This window comes from Anomalospiza imberbis, chromosome 13, assembly GCF_031753505.1.
Source record: "Anomalospiza imberbis isolate Cuckoo-Finch-1a 21T00152 chromosome 13, ASM3175350v1, whole genome shotgun sequence".
In the NCBI taxonomy this organism is placed as follows: domain Eukaryota; kingdom Metazoa; phylum Chordata; class Aves; order Passeriformes; family Viduidae; genus Anomalospiza; species Anomalospiza imberbis.
In genome coordinates, this window is record NC_089693.1 from 17006553 (window position 1) to 17024789 (window position 18237).

The 18237-nt window shown below is 52.4% G+C and overlaps 1 protein-coding gene across 4 annotated transcripts in view; it reads right to left on the reverse strand.

Annotated features, from left to right (window-relative positions):
• Nucleotides 1-250: 250 nt before the first annotated feature.
• ALPK3 (alpha kinase 3) overlaps nt 251-18237 on the reverse strand; it is a 32546-nt gene continuing 14559 nt past the window's right edge. For 3 of the 4 annotated variants that reach the window (XM_068204233.1, XM_068204234.1, XM_068204235.1), the window contains 11 exons: nt 12878-12995; nt 10817-11837; nt 5941-7783; nt 4930-5077; nt 3811-3938; nt 3516-3551; nt 3127-3401; nt 2713-2801; nt 2273-2490; nt 2027-2075; nt 251-1858 (listed from right to left, as the gene is read on the reverse strand). In XM_068204233.1, the coding sequence (XP_068060334.1) occupies nt 1537-1858; nt 2027-2075; nt 2273-2490; nt 2713-2801; nt 3127-3401; nt 3516-3551; nt 3811-3938; nt 4930-5077; nt 5941-7783; nt 10817-11837; nt 12878-12995 (4247 nt within the window). In that variant the 3' untranslated portion in view covers nt 251-1536. Of the gene's footprint in view, nt 1859-2026; nt 2076-2272; nt 2491-2712; nt 2802-3126; nt 3418-3515; nt 3552-3810; nt 3939-4929; nt 5078-5940; nt 7784-10816; nt 11838-12877; nt 12996-18237 lie in introns of those variants that run through there. The other variant, XR_011003867.1, reaches the window with a different exon arrangement.

The following is an 18237-nucleotide window of genomic DNA, read 5'->3' on the forward strand; positions in this document are numbered from 1 at the left end:
ACTATGGCTGTTCCACACAGCACAAGGTCCTCCACTGGGGCTGCACCCCATGCCCACTGCAGACCTTGCAAACTGAGCCCCTGTCTGCTGCCAGCCTTAGGCTCTGGCCCCAGCCCCCTGCTTCTCCCCCACAGGACATGGATGCGGTAAAGCCAGTGCTTGAAGATGTTTCCTTCCCCCAAACACAAAGCCAACACATCGCACTGTACTTGGGTGCACCTCTCCCAGAGGGACCACAGTGCCAGGAACAGGCCAGTCCTTCTCGCTTTATTGCACTCGAGAGCACCCAGTCCCAACACAGCCACTGTTATGTACATCGGTATTTTACAGTCACCCATCGACAAAGGACCGGGAGCCCAGAGCATGCCACGCTCCCAGCCCAGCCCCTTCCCTCCACCAGGCTGCACTGAGCCACTGCTTGGGACCCCACCCTGTAGGGTGGTGTCACTGGCAGCCAGCACCCTCCTGGAACACCCTGAGGAAGGGGATGCTCTGCAGGGTGATGGAGCAGACAGCTCCTGTACCTGTCCATCACTGCCTCGAGCCAGGGGTAGCAGGATTTGGAGCGCGTACTGCCAGCTGTCGCTGGAGTCCAGCATGTGCCAAGCAGGGGCAATGCTGAGCACTAGATTGTGCTGTGGGGCTAGGGCATACAGGGTCTATGTATGGCAGGGGGGCAAGGAGGAGTGAGTCCTGTGGGCTAGACACTCCCACCTACCAAGACAGAGCCTGGTATGGAGGGGAAGTCGCCCCTTTGCCCTGCTCCCTGGTATCCCATGTGAGGTAGAGCATCCTTACCGTAGCACCAGCCACCATCCAGAGCAGCATGGCTGCCCCCAGCAGCCACCCAGCAACGGGGTGGAAGACTTCCCTGGGAAGCAGGGAGGGCAGGGTGCAAAATCCCATCCCTATGCAGCTGCTGGTACCAGTGCAAACATCCTGCCCTGGAAGCAGCCAACATCCCAGAGCCCCACACCATAGCAGAGGAGCCCTGCATCAACTGCTGGAGCCCTCTGCAGGAAAAAGGGTGTGCCAGGGCATAGGGGACTGCCTGGGCACTGGTGGAGTTCTCATCATTGAAAGCACTGGCAAGGCTTGGCCCGGTCACTTTATGGGGATGCAAAGAAGGACATGAGGTGCTGGGAACCAGGAGGGTGTCCAGGACTCCCAGTTTGCTGGGGAGCCAGGCAAGGACATGGTGCCTACAAAGCCCAAGGGAGAAGCTCTGGCCCTGCCTTAAGGAGGGCCTATGGAAAGTTGAGAGGAAAGCGAGTCCGAGCATGGAGAGGCACATGGCCCCACAGGCTCCAGCAGCAGCTCCTGTAGAGAGGTACTGGGGAGGTGGCCTGTGGCTCGCAGCCCCCACGGCCCCGGCCCAGCCACTCACAATTAGCACACACCACACAATGCAAGCGCTGCGGGCCGGTCAGGAGCCCCTTGGAGAAGGCCACTGCCAGGGTCTCCCCTTCCCACACTGGTCACATGCTGGGCCCAGGCTGGGGGCCAGAGCAGGAATCTCAGCTGCAGCAGCTCTGACTACTGTGGGCAGCCAGCTCTGTTGCTCTCTCCTGACCTGGGTTTGCAGACTGTTGGGGCCTCCCTTGTTTCGGCAGATCTCCGGGAGCTCTTGGGGCTCACAGAAGCCTTGCGGGTGCCCTGAGGACTTGTCAACACCTTCTTCTGGAGCTGGGGGCTGGACTGGGCAGACTTCCTGCCCAGGCAGGGACTCTTGGAGCCCTTGGGCTTGGCTGGCTCCAGCATCTTCAGGCCCAGGATGGTGCAGTAGTGATTGCACCTGTGAGCAGCTGGGAACTGCTCCAGCAGAGAGGGGAAGCAGCTCTCCTTCAGCCCCTGGTACCTGTCAACACAGCTATCCTCAGCTCCTGCTTTGCACCAGGAGATGTCCCACCAGAGCAGGGAGGAGAGGATGGAGCCTGACCACAGTTACCACCATGGCCCTTGCCAGGTAAGCGGCAGAGCTGGGGACAGCCAGGGCCACCCTGCTCCAGAGCTGGAAGTCACTCACCCTTTCAGATTGGTAGCGATCCGTACGTTGGTCAACTTCCAGCCCACTCCTGCAATTTAAGAGGACAACCAGTCTCTGTCCAGAGAAGGACAGCCACCATGTACCAAGGGCAGGTCATTGCCCTGGGTAGAGGGTTCCATGGCATGGGGCGGGAGAGAGGCAGGAGGGCAAGCCAGGGGCTTTTCTTTCTTTCCTAGGCTGGAGGGTGGTGATGGGCCATGGGCACCACACAGGAGATCCCCTTACCTTCCATGTCAGTCACGAGGATGTTTCCGTTTGTCCACTGATAAACCCAATGCTGGAAGGTGCAGCATTTGAGCACAATCTCTGAGGTGCCTCGTGCCACCAAGCTGCCATCACTCTCAGTGACACAGTACTGCTCACAAGGCCTGCCAAGGTCCTCCTCCATTGTGGCATAAGGGATGTTGTTGGCTGGACGATAAATCAGGTACAGAGGAATTATCCTGTGTGAGAGTTCACAGACAATGTCAGCATGGTGAGCTCTCCCTCCTCTGCAAGTGGAGTCTGCAACTCTGGCTTTTGCCTCCCTCCCAGTATCCCTTCTATTTGTGGGAGTAGAGTGCACGGCCTTTGGGATGCCCCAACACCCACAGGGAATCTTCCCACCATCCCCTGCAATGCTCTGCCAGGGCATCAAGCCAGTGGAGTTGCAGCACATCACTTACTCAGGCACTGCTCCAAAATCAGGGACTGCTCGTGCCTCAGCAGCAAAGATCTTGCAGTACTCACGGCTGGAGTTTTGGACTTTACATTCCTGGAAGTGCAAACAGAAGAGTCAAGAACCTGTTCCATCGTGCACCACTGCCTCCCTGGGACCACTGCCAATTGTTTCCCTGTCCTGGTGGTCAAAGGGTGATGGGAAAGTCCTGAGCAGCTCCACATTGCTCACATGGAAGAGCTGAAGCCAAGAATGGCAAGGACATGTCCAGCCCCCTAGTTAGACCACCCCAGAGCATTTCAAAAGTGGAAGGAAATAGCAAAAGTGGGCACAGAGCTGGGGACTGTCTGGGGACTGATGCACACACAGGTGGGGAGGGTGGGAGGGAGAAAGGTGGATGGTGGCACACAAGGATGCCCACCTGGATGGTGATATCATAGTTCTTCTCAATAAGGCTGTTCTCATTCTTGGTCCCAAAGACGATGAAATTGTGCACTTTGATAACGCAGGTGTGGCCGGACTCGAAGACAGGCTCCAGGCCGTAGATGGCTCTGGCACGGCAGGCTTTGCGCAGGAAACCAGCACCCACTTCCATGTCCTCGCTCACCACGCGCCCGAAGAGCTTATCCCCCCAATAGCCTGCATCAGCCAAACCCTTGGCAAACACCATGGGTGTCATCTCGATCTCCTCTCCAACTGGTGGGAGGAAGAGCTGGTGAGGGGGGGACAGCATGGGCACCTCCTGCTTCTGCCCCAGAGCTGCCTGCCCACTCAGCAAGGGGCAGTCACAGCTCATCATGTGGTCCTTACCTTCAATCTCTTCCCGCAGGATAAATCCTGACAATACTAGAGGAGACAGAAAACATAGAGGTGTCAAGGTCCTGCCTTGATCCCACCTTGCCCCATGCACTTGCACAACTAGGGATGGCAGGTAGGATGGTGGGAATCAATTGGCACACAGAGGCAGAAGCACCTCACAGAGGTGGTGTTACAAAATGTGCCAAGGCTCCCTCACTGCAGCCTGGCACCAAGCCTTCTCTGCAGTTGGCCACACCACCCCATAGCACTCCCAGGAAGCTGCGAGAGGCTGCTGAGGGCTCCTCACCTTCTGGGCTGAGCAGGAAATCTGTGGAGTCGGTGCCATACTCGTTGCTGATCACACACCGATAGACTCCACAATCCTTCTGGGATGCCTGCACAACAGCCAAAGCTGCCTGGCCCTCATCACCAGCACTGGAAAAAAAATGGAGCATGGCCACATCCCCATGTGGTGGGGAGGGCCACACAGGAGCCCTGTGAGAGGCACTGCAGGTGGGCAACATACTGCCCTTGGGGGCATGGAAGAAGGCTACAAACAAAGCCATGCCAAGGGCAGCCCAGCTGCTCCCCCAGCATGTCACAGCACCAGGAGTCCCGCCCTGCGGTTTGTACTAACAGAGATGCTTATCCTCCAGACAAGCCCTGCAAAATCTGGCCAGGATTGGGCTACAGACTGATAAAGGTACTTGTTCCTGAGTGAGGCTGGGTCAGGGCTTCACAGAGAGAAGAGGTGGAACCTTCATCCTGAGACCCACTGGCTGAGCAGGCTCTGCTCTGGTTTGCTGGAAGGCAATGGCCACTCCTGCCCATCTCCCCCAGGTCAAATATCTGCCCCAGGAGACAATTTCTGCCCCAGAATCACCTAACTTAATGTCTACTCATTATAAAGGGAGATCAGGGGACACCAACAGCATGAGGCAAGTCCTAACTGATGTGGATTACGTTCCTACACAAATCCTCTGGGCTTGAGAACAAATTGCTCTTCACAGTAGACCCAAAGGATACAACCACACAGCTGTCCGAATATTTTTCCCAGCAGTGGTTGCATGAAAGACCCTCCCAGCAGTGCTAGGAGACTGCCACCCTCATATGGATTCTTTGGGGTCCCAGTTTTGCAGTTCACATCCAGCTCTTGATTTCTGTGATGGGCATAATACCTTTTCTGCCCTCCCCAAGGTCTGGGTACCCAAAGCAGACACTCCAGATGGAGCATCAATAAGACAAATTCATCAGCAACTCCCCATCTGGGCAATCCTTCCCTCCGTGGGCACTGATATGATGAAGTTCACAACGTCCTGTGCCATGCACTGAGCTTCCCATGCTGCCTTAGCAAGAGGGGCAGCTTCACCCCAGTCAAGGCAAGGAGCAGGATGTGACAGGTGACAACGTGGAACCGACAGGTTACCTCCTTTGGGCTTCAGCTACAGGGATCTCGTCCTTGTACCACGTCAGCTTGGAATCGCTCAATATATTGAAGAACTGGCACCAAAGTTTCAGGTTTCCTGATGCATCGGAAAATTGTTCTGCCCTGATCTTACGGACCACCTGTGGAGCTGAGAGTGCAAAAATATGGGTGGTGAGACGCAGAGTGCTGGCCACAGCTCTGGGACAGGCCAGCCTACGCCCATGCTGCTGCTCAGGGCATTGGGTATCACGTGTATGTCAGCATCTGTAACATTGCCTTCCCAGGGAAGGTCTCAGAGCTCCACTGGGATAAAGAGATGGGATACAAGTGGTACAAATTTGTTCAACAGTGCAGCACTGCAATACCCAGTGAGGCTTGGCCAGAGGAAAGGAAGAAAACCACTATGGAATACTGGGGGAAACATTCATCTACTGAAGTAGGGATTTATCATGGTTACCCTTACTTTGCAAAAGTGCTGATTCCTGTGAGAGTATCACCTGGTTCCTTCAACCTTTTTTAATTTGATGCCACAAGGAATCAAATTAGCATTGACCACAGACGTGGAAGAGGAGTGTGTGCCCTGTGATGCCCACTGAATCATGGAATCACAGTTTGGGTTCGAAAGGACTTTAAAGAACCACCTTGTTCCAACACTCTTGCCATGAGGAGGGACACTTTCCACTCGACCAGGTAGCTCAGGATCCCCAGCCAGCATCAGGCTTGATGAGGCCCAGAACACAGAGACCAAAACCAAGAGGATTCTATGATTCCTGGGGCTGGGGAAGCCCAGGCTGCAGAGACAGCCAGTGTCAGAACTGCTGCCTCTTGCATTCCTCATTCTCCCTGCACTGGGACAGAAGTCTTGGGGGAGACTTTGGCTTTCACACAGCCAAAGGCTGATGCTGAAAACCCTACAAATGCACAAAACTCATGTGGCCTCAACTGACTATTTCTGGCTGCCTTTGCAGGCAACAAGGGAATGAGCTTCATGGGGATTCTCTCTTCCCTCACCTTTAAATGGGTTATTTGTACTCTGGGACTCTGCTGGCTGTGCTTCTGGCTTAGCATCTCCAGGGACCTCTTCATCACCAATGGTGTCACCTGCAGGCTCCTCATACAGCTTAGGAACCTCCAATGTGGCCATCTTCCTCATGAGGGTTGGAGAACACTGCTCTGAGGGAGAGGATGGAGCTGAGGCAGGAGAATGCAACAGGGGTGCGTTCTTCCTGGATTGCCGTGGTGAAACAGTTGGACTTCTTGTGTGCCCCAGGCTCTCTGGGGTTGCCTCCTCTTCCACCCCCACCTGTTTGGGTTTTGGCAGGTATATTTTGCGCCGGGCGCCCAAAGCGAGCTCTTCTGGTGTGGCACAAGGTAGCACTGCCAGAGGGTCAGCAGGGCTCTCTTCAGAGCTCACCGGAGGCAAATCAGAAAGATGAGGAGCCACTCCTGCTGGAGGCATGCTGCCCACCACGATGGAGGGTACTGAGAGTGGGGGCGGCCCCTTGGCCTCAGGAGCCCCCCAGGTGCGTCTCTTCGGTGGCACAGGCCTGCAAGCCAGCATCTCCTTGCTGGTAACAAGTTCCTCATTAATCATTCCTGTGATCCGTCTGGACGTCCTGGGGGTCAGAGGCAAGTTCTCTGCTGTCTGGAAGAGCTGGTTGTTTTGTACTTTTTCCAAAACCTTCCTTGAGGTGCGAGGGCTAAGGCCAGCAATGCCTATCTCTGGGATCATGCCTTCCCCTGCATTCAGCTGCTCCTTGTCTCCAGAGTCAGTGTCCTCTTTTGTGGCATCCTTACTGCTATCTGACATTTTTAGAAGTAGCAGCAGGTAGTTCTTTAAGGAGGAAACCAGGTTTTTGTGCTGCATTTTCTCCTCCACAGACATCTCCTGAGATCTCTCCGATCCGGGCAGAATCAGCGGTACCTGTGGCTGACCCTCAGAGACTCCTTCCCAAGTCCCTGAAGATGCTGCTGGTTCCTGGCATGGAGCTGTGGCTGTTAGGAGTCCTCCCTCCTTCCCTTGAGGTCCTATGGGCACCCGCTTAGCATTCTCCTTCTCTAAAGTGATGGCTGAAAACATCTCTCGTGGGGCAGATCCATCTGTTGTTGTGATTTCCGTTTCTCCGCTTGCAGGAGGCAGCAGCTGGGCTCCAGACGGGACCTCTCCTGCAGTGGCCTCCATCCCTGGGCTTCTATTAGATGCCAGCAGTGCCTCCTGAGCCACTGATGGTCTCACTGCAGGAGCAGGAAGCAGCTCTTCCTTGGCAAGAGGAACTGAAGCAGGAGCTGCCGTTTCATTTTGGGTGTTCTGATGGCCCAAAGGTGTCTCTCCTGCCTCCCTGTGTACAGCCCCAAGACATGGCTCTGCTGCATCGCTCCCTCCTGTCCTCACACCAGGATGGCTCCTGGACAACTCTGCTCTTGCCTCTTTGCTCTTCCCATCCTTGACTGTCTGACATGGGATTTGTTCAAGAGGAGTGTCTTCTCCAGGTTCTGGAGGAGTCAATTTTTTTAGCAATGACTCTTCTCCACCTTGGCTTTTGTTCTCTTGATTTAACAGTCCTTGCTGAGTATCTCTGGCCTCAAGAGCACGGGAATGTCTTTCTGCCTGTTTCCTGGGGGGTAGGTGCTCCTTGCCAGACTGTACATGGTCTGGAGAATGTGCTGGTGGCTTTGGTGGCTCCTGAGCCCTAAACCGAGGATTTGTCCTTTTCACAGCCCCCCTGGTCTCCTGGCAAACAGGCACCTCTTTCCTGACCTCCTCTAACTTACTGGCTTGCTGACTGGTCTCTTTGGTTGGACTGGAAACTGGATGCTTTAGGTCACCAGGAGACTGTCCAACTCTTACTGCAACCTAGTTAAAAAAAAAAAAAAAAAAAAGGAAATTAGCATCATGTTACTGCCTGGGTCTGTGCAGTCATACTTGTGGGCCACCTGTACCATATGGCACTGCCCAACTTCTTGAATCATGGGAATTACCCTGATACCAGTGTTACTCTGTCATCCAGGGTCTTCCGGTTTCACCATCATCCCACAGGAGTGGGTCCCACCTGTCAGGCTGTACAAAATGTTTCTTCTTTTAAAAAGTTTCAGCCCTTCTGCCTTTCAACACCCTTGCTGTGCACAGAGGCAAAAGATCTGCCTTTCTAAATCATTCAGTGGCTTTTAATCCAATCTCCTCTGACTCAGTGCCTTTCCAAACAGCAAAACTTTCCCATTTTTACCAGCCATTGCTAACACCTTGCATAATTCCCTCGATGTTCCTAAAGACTGAGTGCTCCCCTATCTCCACTGTGAGATGGGGCAGTCGGCATGCCGCACTCTATCAGGATGAGGCTGCCCAAGTGATTTATAGCGAAACCGTACACCCTGACGTTATCAGCACTATTCAACCATTCTGCTTCTCTGACGTTTGGGAAGCTCAAATGTTTCCGACCGCAGCTGCACCCAGCAGACGTGTCAGCAAGCTGCCTGCTGCGACGGCCAAGCTTTATCCCAAGGAGAACTGCCGAAATCCTCCAGCCAAGGAGCACAGTCTATTTTTGTAGGGGAGGCAGCGATACCGTGGGTGCACACTCTGCCCGGCTGATGCTCTGTGAGCATCACCATGACAATGGCACGGGGACAGGGACAGGGCACAGGGACAATGGCACACAATGGGTTCCCCTTCCATCCTGGAGGATCTGCTGCTAAGGATTTTCTCCTGAGGTCCCTGACTTGAGCATTAAGTCCCCCAAAATGAATGACATGGGAAAGGAGGGCTGTGGCACTCTATTTTGTGCTGCTTTTGCTTCATTTGGTAGCTTGGGGAAAAGAGGAAAGGTAGCACCATTCTCAGCAAGCCCTTTCCCAAGAAAATAAATAGAATGGTTTGTGTTGGATGGGGCCTTAAAGCCCATCTCATTCCAATCCCTGCCGTGGGCAGGGACACCTTCCACTAGACCAGGTTGCTCCAAGACCTGTCCAGCCTGGCCTGGACCACTTCCAGGGATGGGGCAGCCACAGCTGCTCTGGGCAACCTGTGCCAGGGCCTCACAAACTTCTCAGCCAAGAATTTCTTCTCCATATCCCACCTGAACCCGTCCTCTGACAGTAGAAAGCTATGCCTCATTGTCCTGCTACTCCATACCCTTTTTACTCTAATTGTTAGGGCAACATGAGTATTGAAGGGCTGGGGTGGGGGAAGAATCATTAGAGGCCATTCCTACCCCTAAAATTCAAGAAATATAATCAAATCATCAGTTTAAAATATATGCAAGAGTGATTACCATGCAAAACTAGTTTCTTCTCTGCTCTTGTAGAGGACCCAGAGCCTGGGTACAGAAGAGAAGACCTGAGCATAAGGCCCAGCTATGTGGCAAGGCTAGGAAAACACTCACCTATGACCTTTCTTGTTTTAAGAATAAAAAAGAAAAAAATAATTAACCCCTGTCCCGGGGGGGGTGAAAATATCCTGAAACATGCCTGGAATCCGCCTTAAAGGCTTTAAACCAGCTTATTTGCTCTCACAAAAGCTTGAGGACTTTCCCCAGCAGCACCAACAAGCTGAAGCATTCAAATTCAAATCAGAAGCATTCCCTATTGTCTCCTCAAAGGCACACCAGCTGACAAGTCACAGGTTTCCCTCTGCGAGTGGGGCTTTTAAAGAGAAAAAAACCTTGATGCATGTCAAAGGCTCAGGGATGACAGCCCAAGCCTGCTGCACGCCAGCATTTTTCCAGCGTTTCTGAGAGTGAGAGGTGTTAAAATGAGCAGAGAGGAGATAAACGAATAGCTTTGCCATGGGCTGGCCTGAACAGCAATAATTTCTGCAGCCGTATGTGATACTGGTGGGTCAGGCTGAAGTTCACAGCACTGTGCAGCGGCAAGGTCAGAAACCAGGTGTGTACTGCATAACACAGCAAGTTCTTACCAGCAAAGCTGCACCCAACAGTGGCTAACAAAATTTAAGAGAGGAAGAAAGGATTTTTTCTTCCACTGGAACACCCATCAGTCCTTTATGCATTGTGGATTTTTCCACATTCTGAAATATGTGCGTTACTACCAAGTGAGGGGTGCTGCACCCAAAGCCTTGTCTTTGATGAAAGTGTGCACCTACCACAGCCCAAACTCCAAATCCTGACATCACCTGCAAACTGGACTCAGAGAACCCTTTATGATAGAAGGGGTCATTAAAGAAAAATGGGGGGGAAATAGTCCAGTAGCTTCCAGTCTAATATTTTCACGGCAAATACTTCAAGTTAAAGTGACAAAAATAGCAGCTGACTAAGAGATGCTCTGAGGGTCAGAAGCAGGTGCTGTGCCCGAGCTCTTCATCACCACCACAATGAGTCTCCCAACAGTTTTTCCAACAGGGATGGGTGAAAAAAAAATAGTCCAGACCTACTGTATACACGTTGCACTGTAAACAAAACTCGAGGCCCTGAAGGTGCAGCTCACATGGTACCTCATCTGCATGGGGGGCTCCTTAACTAAAGCTCCCTTGTTAAACTGAACAGATGCCATCACAAGGCACCCACTCCTGGCTATAAATACCCATTCAGTGCTCCCTGCCGACCTGATCTGAAAACATTTCGCATGAGGTCAGCCTGCTGATTAAACCGGAGAACCCCAGGCCACTGAGACCAGCTGCTCGAATGGCCCCGACTTACATCTCTCACCACCTCAGCTGACATTTGCTTGGAGATGGGGTGGAAGTTCTGCTGTCTGGGCTCACAAAATCCAAAAAGCCCTTCTGGGTGCTTTCACCAGTGGAGACCTGCAAAGCCTCGGCAGCAGATCCCGTGGTGTACATGCAGCCTCTCAGGCCCAGTGCCACAATACAAATGTGCAGCACAGATATTTTCTTGTTGCCACCCCTGCGTTGGCTGATGTCTCTCCTAGTTACCTCTTTGTTTCCCTCCAACTTCTGTTCTTGTTGCTGGCCTCTCTGGCCCTCAGACAGCACAGGTCCTGCTTCCAACACCTCAGAGGCCAGTGGAGCATCTTCTGTCTGTCTGCTGGCTGCCACAGGCTGCAGGGCAGCCTCACTCTCAGCCTCCTCCTTGGCTCCCATCTCCTCCTTCCCTGCCGCTGGCTTCACTTGTTTATCAAAATACATGTCCTTTAAAGAGAAGTACATGTCATCATTAGGTTTAGTGTCTTGTTTCACAGCTTTCCCAGGCTCTTTGAGTTTTGGACTGGTTTCCACTTCTTGATCACTTGCTGCTCGTAAACGTGCATTCCTCCGTAAGGGGACAGGAGGAGCAAACCTGGGATTTGCAGATGGATTGGCCCTGTCTCTCCCACTTTCTTCTCGCTTAGAAGCTTCCTGTCTTGGTGCTGAAGGAGGCTCCACCTTCTTTTTCTTTTTAGCTGCAGAATCTTTTGCCCCTGGCTTGGTCGCCAAGTCCTCCACTGTCTCATAGATGTACGTGAGAAAGTTGTTCCCATTCTCCTCCCCACTTTCCAAAGTGGCGTCTCCATTGGTGGTCACCTCTGCTTTCAGAGGTGCCACCAGTTTGTTTGGGAAGCCTGGCACCGCACTGAGTGGCTGCTCCTTTGTCTCAGCGATATCCTTGTGTAACCTGGACTGTGAATCCGCGACGTGCACTTTTGCTGCGTCTTCCTTCTCCCATGAAGAGTCTCCTGACCGGAGATTCTGATCTCTAGCCAGCCTCCGCTTCCTCTGGAGCCGTTCCGGGCTCATTCCTTGCAACTTCTCCACTTCCACATTTTCTTTTCCTCGTTTCTTGCCCTGTTCTATTTCTTGCATCTTTTCTTCAGCCTTTCTCTTGATTTTGTCAAACCACTTCTGATGGATTTTGAACTCCGTCATGGTTCCCACTTCCAGCACACCAGAGCAGGACACGATGCCTTTGTTATTTCTAGCTGAGGCCTGGTAAATGCCTGCATCCTCTTCTCGGCACCTGGAAATCAAAAGCTGTGTGTGAGACCTACCCATCCTCCTCAGGATGCCCACTGGACGCACAGGCATGCATGTTCTCCTACTTCTTGCTCCACAGAGTCCAGAAGATGTGGCCCATGAGGTGCCCACAGGACATCTGGAGGCCTTGGGCTGGCCTCCCTCCCTGGCTCTGCCTGCTCTCCACACTAACAGACAAGCAAATCTGATGATAAATTTGTTCTAGCTACCCTGGGCTGTAACTCTGGTATGAGGGCTGTGATGGAGGAGGAACAGGCAGCACCAAGCTTCCCAACTGTTCTTGGTCAGAGTCCTCTGCAGGATCTTTTCCTCTCAGCTCTACACAGCCCACAAGACATTCCTGTTCTTCCTCTACCCTACAGTATTACCAAAGTCTTTTCACCCCATGTCACAGGCACCAGCACAAGCACCTGCCTGCATCCCTAGTGTCAACCCCTGAGGACACCTGACCCACAGAGATCCCTGCTCCTGGAAGAGGTGATCCAGCCTTTGATGGACACCTGGGGGAGCAGAAAAGCTGAGGCTAGAAGCACAAGGATGGCAGAACTATCAGCAACACTGATATTCTGCATTTTCAGTCAGTGCCACACCTGCCTGACGTCCCAAACCCAGGACTCAAGGTATGACAGGTCTATGCCTGCTGGGGATGAGGTGTGCCGGGCTCTCCAGAAACTTGATTCCCTGGACCATCATCTTGGAGGCAGACACTGCCTTCCCCTTGCCCACCTTTGTCATCCCTAATGCTCAACAGTGGAAGGCCCCAGAGAGAGGGACGACTTCTTCCCTTCCTCTTGCTTCCAGCATGGCAGCTATCCCTGGATGCAGTAATGGATCTCATATTGGTGTGACTGGGGAGCCACAGCTGGAGGGGAAGGGCCAGCTGTGAACTCACAGTGGGGAGCAGAAGGGGCCAGCCAAATGGTGGTGGTGGGGGGGTATCACTGTTGACAGCTTATCCAGCTCTGAGAACACACTCAGAGCTCCCATCAGCAAACCCAGCCACTCTCCAGCTCCTTTACTCACTTGTAGAGCTGCAGGGTGTGGCGGTTTCCATGACGGAATATCTCATACTTGGGTAAGCCACAATAGCGATCCATCTCCTCATCATCCTTGTACCACGTCACCTCTGGCTGTGGATACCCTGGGAGGACATGGAAGGTACATCAGAGAGTGAAACATTCCACAAAGAAGCACAGACAGCATGGTATCAGCAGCAGCACACCAGGACAAATGCTATTCTGGGCTCACCACATTCCTAAATGGCACAACAGAAACAGTGGAAACTTAATGGGCTTATCTCAGACTTTTATCACTCCTAGGAATAGAGCTATTTTTGAGAAAAAAATCCCAGCACTTCATTCCTGAACAGAGGGGAGTGGATCACACGCTCGTCTCCTGTAACACTGGCTGGGAGAAGGTGAGCATGCCGTCACTTTTATGTGAAGAGGGATGTTTTGATGAGGCCAAGGCTATGGTTGGAGATCAGGCGTTTGCCCCTCCATGGAGCTCTCAGCATTTTGCACAGTGTCACAGCCTGTAAGCTGATCCGAAACTTTCCACTGAACAGAAACAACCTTGATTGCATCACAGTCAGCTCAGTGTCCTACAAATGTCACTTGACAACAGATGTCACCTGCCTTTTCAGTAGAATGACATCATGAAGTGTGTGACTGGCTGGCTGGCAGGCTGGGCACACAGCCACGTTCTCCACCACTTGCAGAGGTGTTGGATCAGCATGTGAGTCCCATATGGACCACTGCTAGCCACAGCCTTCACTGCTCACTGACAGCAGTTCTAGTTCAGATTAAGTGCAGTATTCATGCAAAGACTGCTCAAGCCAGCAGCCAGCAGGGGTTCTTGCACTTAACTCAGGGCTCACCACCCAGCCAAGCAGTCCCCCAGGGTATGCGATGAAAGTTTCAATGATCACATCTGCCTCGGCTATAGCTGATGGCTCAGGAGCTTATCTGCTGCAAATGTCCCTGCAGGAGCCACCAGACCCCAAGATCACCCACAGCACCCCAGAATGTGGCAAGGGTCAGCTTCCATGAACATCCCAGGCACGGGGCCAATGAGGGCTATCCAGGAATATCCAAAGTGTCCTAACCCAACGGCTCTGGAGAAATGAGAAAGCAGGGACATGGTGCTCTCTGGATACTTCCCAGATACCAAGCCACAGGTTTCAAGGCTAACCAGGACATCAAATGTCCTCCTTGCACCAGCCAAAGATGTTGTCAGCCCTCAGCAATGCCTGAGCCCAGCTTACTCCTGCTCTCATGAAGGTCCTAGAGCAGGACTGAGAGTCCAGAAGCAGAGACTCATCAGCAGGAAATCACCCAGGCTTTGGCCAATCCAATATGCCTTTGCCCAGAAAAGCAGCATATGCCAAATCTCCTCCTGTACTGCTTTGGCTCCCCAGTCTCCACCCTTTGCTTGTGGTGGCTCCTCAGCATCCACTATCTCCTCGAGGGATTTAGTCCACTGGGACCAGACAGGGCTGGGAAGATAAATCTCAGCAGCCTTTTTTTCCTCTATGAGAAGCTTTGACCCCCATAGCCCAGACACCTCACAGACTGGATTTTACCCTATTGTTCCTCTTTCTCTAAGGTCTCTTACTCTGCACTGCCCCAGCATCCCCCCTCTCCATCCTCACTGTCTGTACATCTCCCACATGCTTTGCTGCCTCAATCCCCTCCCACTGCTGCCATCAGCAGCTTTGGCTCTATTGGGTAGTGCCTCATTTCTCCTCTTCTACAGGAAGCCAAACCATTACTTTCTCCCAACACCCTTCCTGCAAGGCTCTCTGTCCTCCCCCTCTGCCCCACTCCTGTCACAGCCTGTTCCTTGCTGCTGCCCTGACCCCCCAAACCAGTTTCTAGAGACATGCAAAGCCCTCAGTTACTTGTGGCTGAAGAAAATGAGCCCTGAACTGGGAACTGGAGAAAGCTATGAGAGCATTCCACTGATGGGATCATCAGGGATTGATGCTGCTGCTTATATTTTTCATAAAACACTAAATATTGACAGCAGGAGCCTGGGCTGAATGAGCCTGTGGTGAATTCTTTCTGCTCCAGAGATGATGACCAAAACAATTTCCATACACAAGCTCATACTATGCCCAGAGCAATCCAACCCTTCCCAAGGGCTGTTCTGCAAACAAGATCTTCAGAAGGCCCCCACAGTCCATCTTGCAGGGAGCTGGCAGGTAGATTTTCCTGACACCCTAAGAAACAGCAATCACAGCCCTTCATTCTGGGAACTGCCAGCAGATAGTTTCCGAGAAGCTCTGTGATGTCCCGTCCCCCCTTCCCCGCCGTGGCCTCCACAGCTGATTTCCATTCCCAGCTGACATCTGCCGGAAAGAGCTGCAATCTCCATAGTTATGCAGTGTCTCTAGGAAAGGCTTTTCCTCCTGCTAAGCTTCAACTCCCTTTGACTTGTAGCACTTGTGTCCTTGAGGCCGCCTGCTCCCTCTGAGGAGCCACGGCCATGACAGCCCAGTGCCAGGACCAGCTCACACTGCACGCTCTCGCGCTCTCGCCTGCAGCCCAAGAGAGCTGCAGGCAAGTTCTGGCTGGAATTCCAGTCTGCAGGCAGGCGGATGCTGAAAGGCTTCCTACCTCCCACGCAGGTACAGTGGCCCCAGCTGCCTGTCCAAATACCATCCATCCTTTCCCAGGGGCTGTAATCAGAGCCAAGATGGAAAGATGCCTGGGCAGGGATGAGTCTCCCTGGCACAGGGAGGGGAGCTGCTGCTAATGCTGCTGACATCCATCTTTGGGCTGCTGAGTGAATAAATTCCCCGGGTCCAGGGTCGGGGGGAAGAGGAGTCGGGCATCATTTCGGGCACGGCGCACCCCCTGCAGGCACAGCATCCGCAGCTTGCCCAGCGGGGTGGAGGTGGAACTGAGGGTTCCATCCGTGGGCATTGCCAGGCTGCAGGCACCAGATGCCCACCCTTAGCATGAGAGACCGTGAGCAGCCACTCAGAGATGCGCACTCATCCTCCCCAAGCCTCCCCTGCCGCAGCCTCCGGTGCAGCTGGTGCCGAGAGGGATTTGCCGGCAGCTGGGCCCCTGCAGCCCCCAGGCAGAGCCCCACAGCTGCAGACAGAGCGGTGCCAGGAGCTCCTGGGAAGAGCAGGCATCCGCTCCACATCTTCAGGATGTGTGTCTGCCAGCAGCATTGCTCCAGCGTGGTGGCCAGCCACCACAGGATCCTGGAGACTTTTCAGAGCAAGGGTATTTTTTTCATGGAGACTGCCAGGTTTAGATCAAACATTCTTTTTCTGAAAACTGTCAAAATCTGAGAAGTCTTCAAAGCTTAGTGCCTGCAACCAAAACAGTTCTTAAAATATCTATCCAAAACAGTTCTGAATATAGCTATCCAAAATCACCCAGTGAAACACTGTTTCAAGTTGCTTGAAAGGGGGAGTTAGTTTTCTGAAACTTGGGAAGGTGCTAAGAGTTTAGAACCATCAAACAGTTTCTGCTCTACACAAGCTACATAGAATAGGGGCTTCAACAGTCTTGGGAGTACAATTCCTGGTAAGATGTTACCCTTCCTGGCTTCATGGATTTAAACCCCTCCAGCACCTAAGGACAAGGAAGCTTCTAGCAATGCTGACAGGAGGACAGATACTAAGTAACTCCCCATTCCACTGTGAGCAGTGCTCATTCACCATCCTTCCCTTGTCCTCAGCCCCCAAAGCCAAATCTCCTCATCTCCCAGCAGCCTACTCCCTGCTCTTGTAGTCACTATCCCATTCCCAAACCCCTCTCACAGCCCCTGCATGTCTCCAGACATTCTTCATCCAAGCACTTCAGTCCCATCCTTCAAACACTTCCCTCAGGGGGTCACCAGAAATGCAGCAAGTGGAACTCCTTTAACCTGATTAAAAACTGCATCCATCAGCATGTGACTGTCTACTCACCCTACCCCAACTCTCTTCCCCAAGCCATGGGCAGAGCCCTCTCCCCTCTGTACTCTGCAATAAAACCATGGAGGCAGGGATGGGATCAATCTCCTGAGACGATGATTTGTGAAGCCAGATCAGAGAGGCTGAACCTTGGCTAAGGAGGGCTGAAATGGCACTGAAGAGGCTGCTGTACAACAGTGGGCTGGTGCTGACATACAGTGGTCTTGGCTAGATCCAGCCATCACCTGTCCTGGCTGGAGTCATTCCCTAACAAGCAGCCAGAGACCTAGGCCTCTTCATCTGATTCCCCCCATTTCGTCAGCTGACATCTCTTCTTCCCAGACAATGCTACACAGAAGCAACTAAAAAGCTGGAAAATCCTTGTGGCAGCACCTCCATGAAGGGCCACTCTGAAGAGAGAAGCCCAATATCCACTCACTGCAAATGAGCCGTGATGACCCTTGAGACCCTGAAGTCCAGACAGACCCACCAAGGAAAGCACTTGGTGCAGAGATGTGGGATGAAGCTGCACAGTAAATGGAAATGTTCTTGTTTCCTTTTTCACATCTCTTAGAGAACAAAGGATTAAACTAATTTTGTCTGAAAAAAGAAAACATCTCATAACTGATGCAGGATCTGACCCAAAAAATCAAATCAGACACAGCAGGGACACCAGTAGCAGGCTGAACTAGGCATCAGGAGGAAAGGAAGGTTTGTGCCTGCACACACAGGAATCTGCCTGACCTGCTTTCTTCCTGCCTGCACCACTCACTACATTCTGGAGATTGGTTCTCCAAACACTTGCATCTTTTTGTGTTCCTAGGACAGACCCTGCAAGTCCTAGTCCAATTATTCCCAGATGTGGGACTAGCCTGTAACTCTCAGTATTGGTCAAGAAGCAGCAAAAAAGAAAAAAAAATTAAAAAAGTAAGATGCTATTGTAGGTCACATATCCGTACTTGTGGCTTGACCGTCAAAACAGGAGCAGGTGACTGTCTGCCCTTTGCCTCCATCAAAGTGTCCCTGGACTCCAGCCACAGTGCTGGGACTGAACTGGTTCCACTCTGGTCACTGGCCAGGGATGTCACTGCCATTTCCTTGCTCCCAGCAACGCCTCCCAGTTGAACACAAACATCATGGCAGGGCAAAATACCTGAACTACCAAGCAGACTCTGCAGTCAGAGTATGCTTTCCACCCCCTGCCCCTCTCTCCCAAAGAGATCCTGAGCTCCTAAAACAGTCTGTAGGACCACATACAGGAGATGCCCAGCTGACAAAGATGGTCCAAGGATGATTTTAAAAACATGTCCATGAAAATTTCTAAGTACATAGAGACATCCCCCCAACCTAGTTTATCAAGCACAAAAATATCATGACACATGCTGCAAGAGAATCATTGACAATTTCCTACACTTGAGCAGAAAATGAGGCCAGTATCAGGTCAAGTTTTCTGCCTGGTGCAACA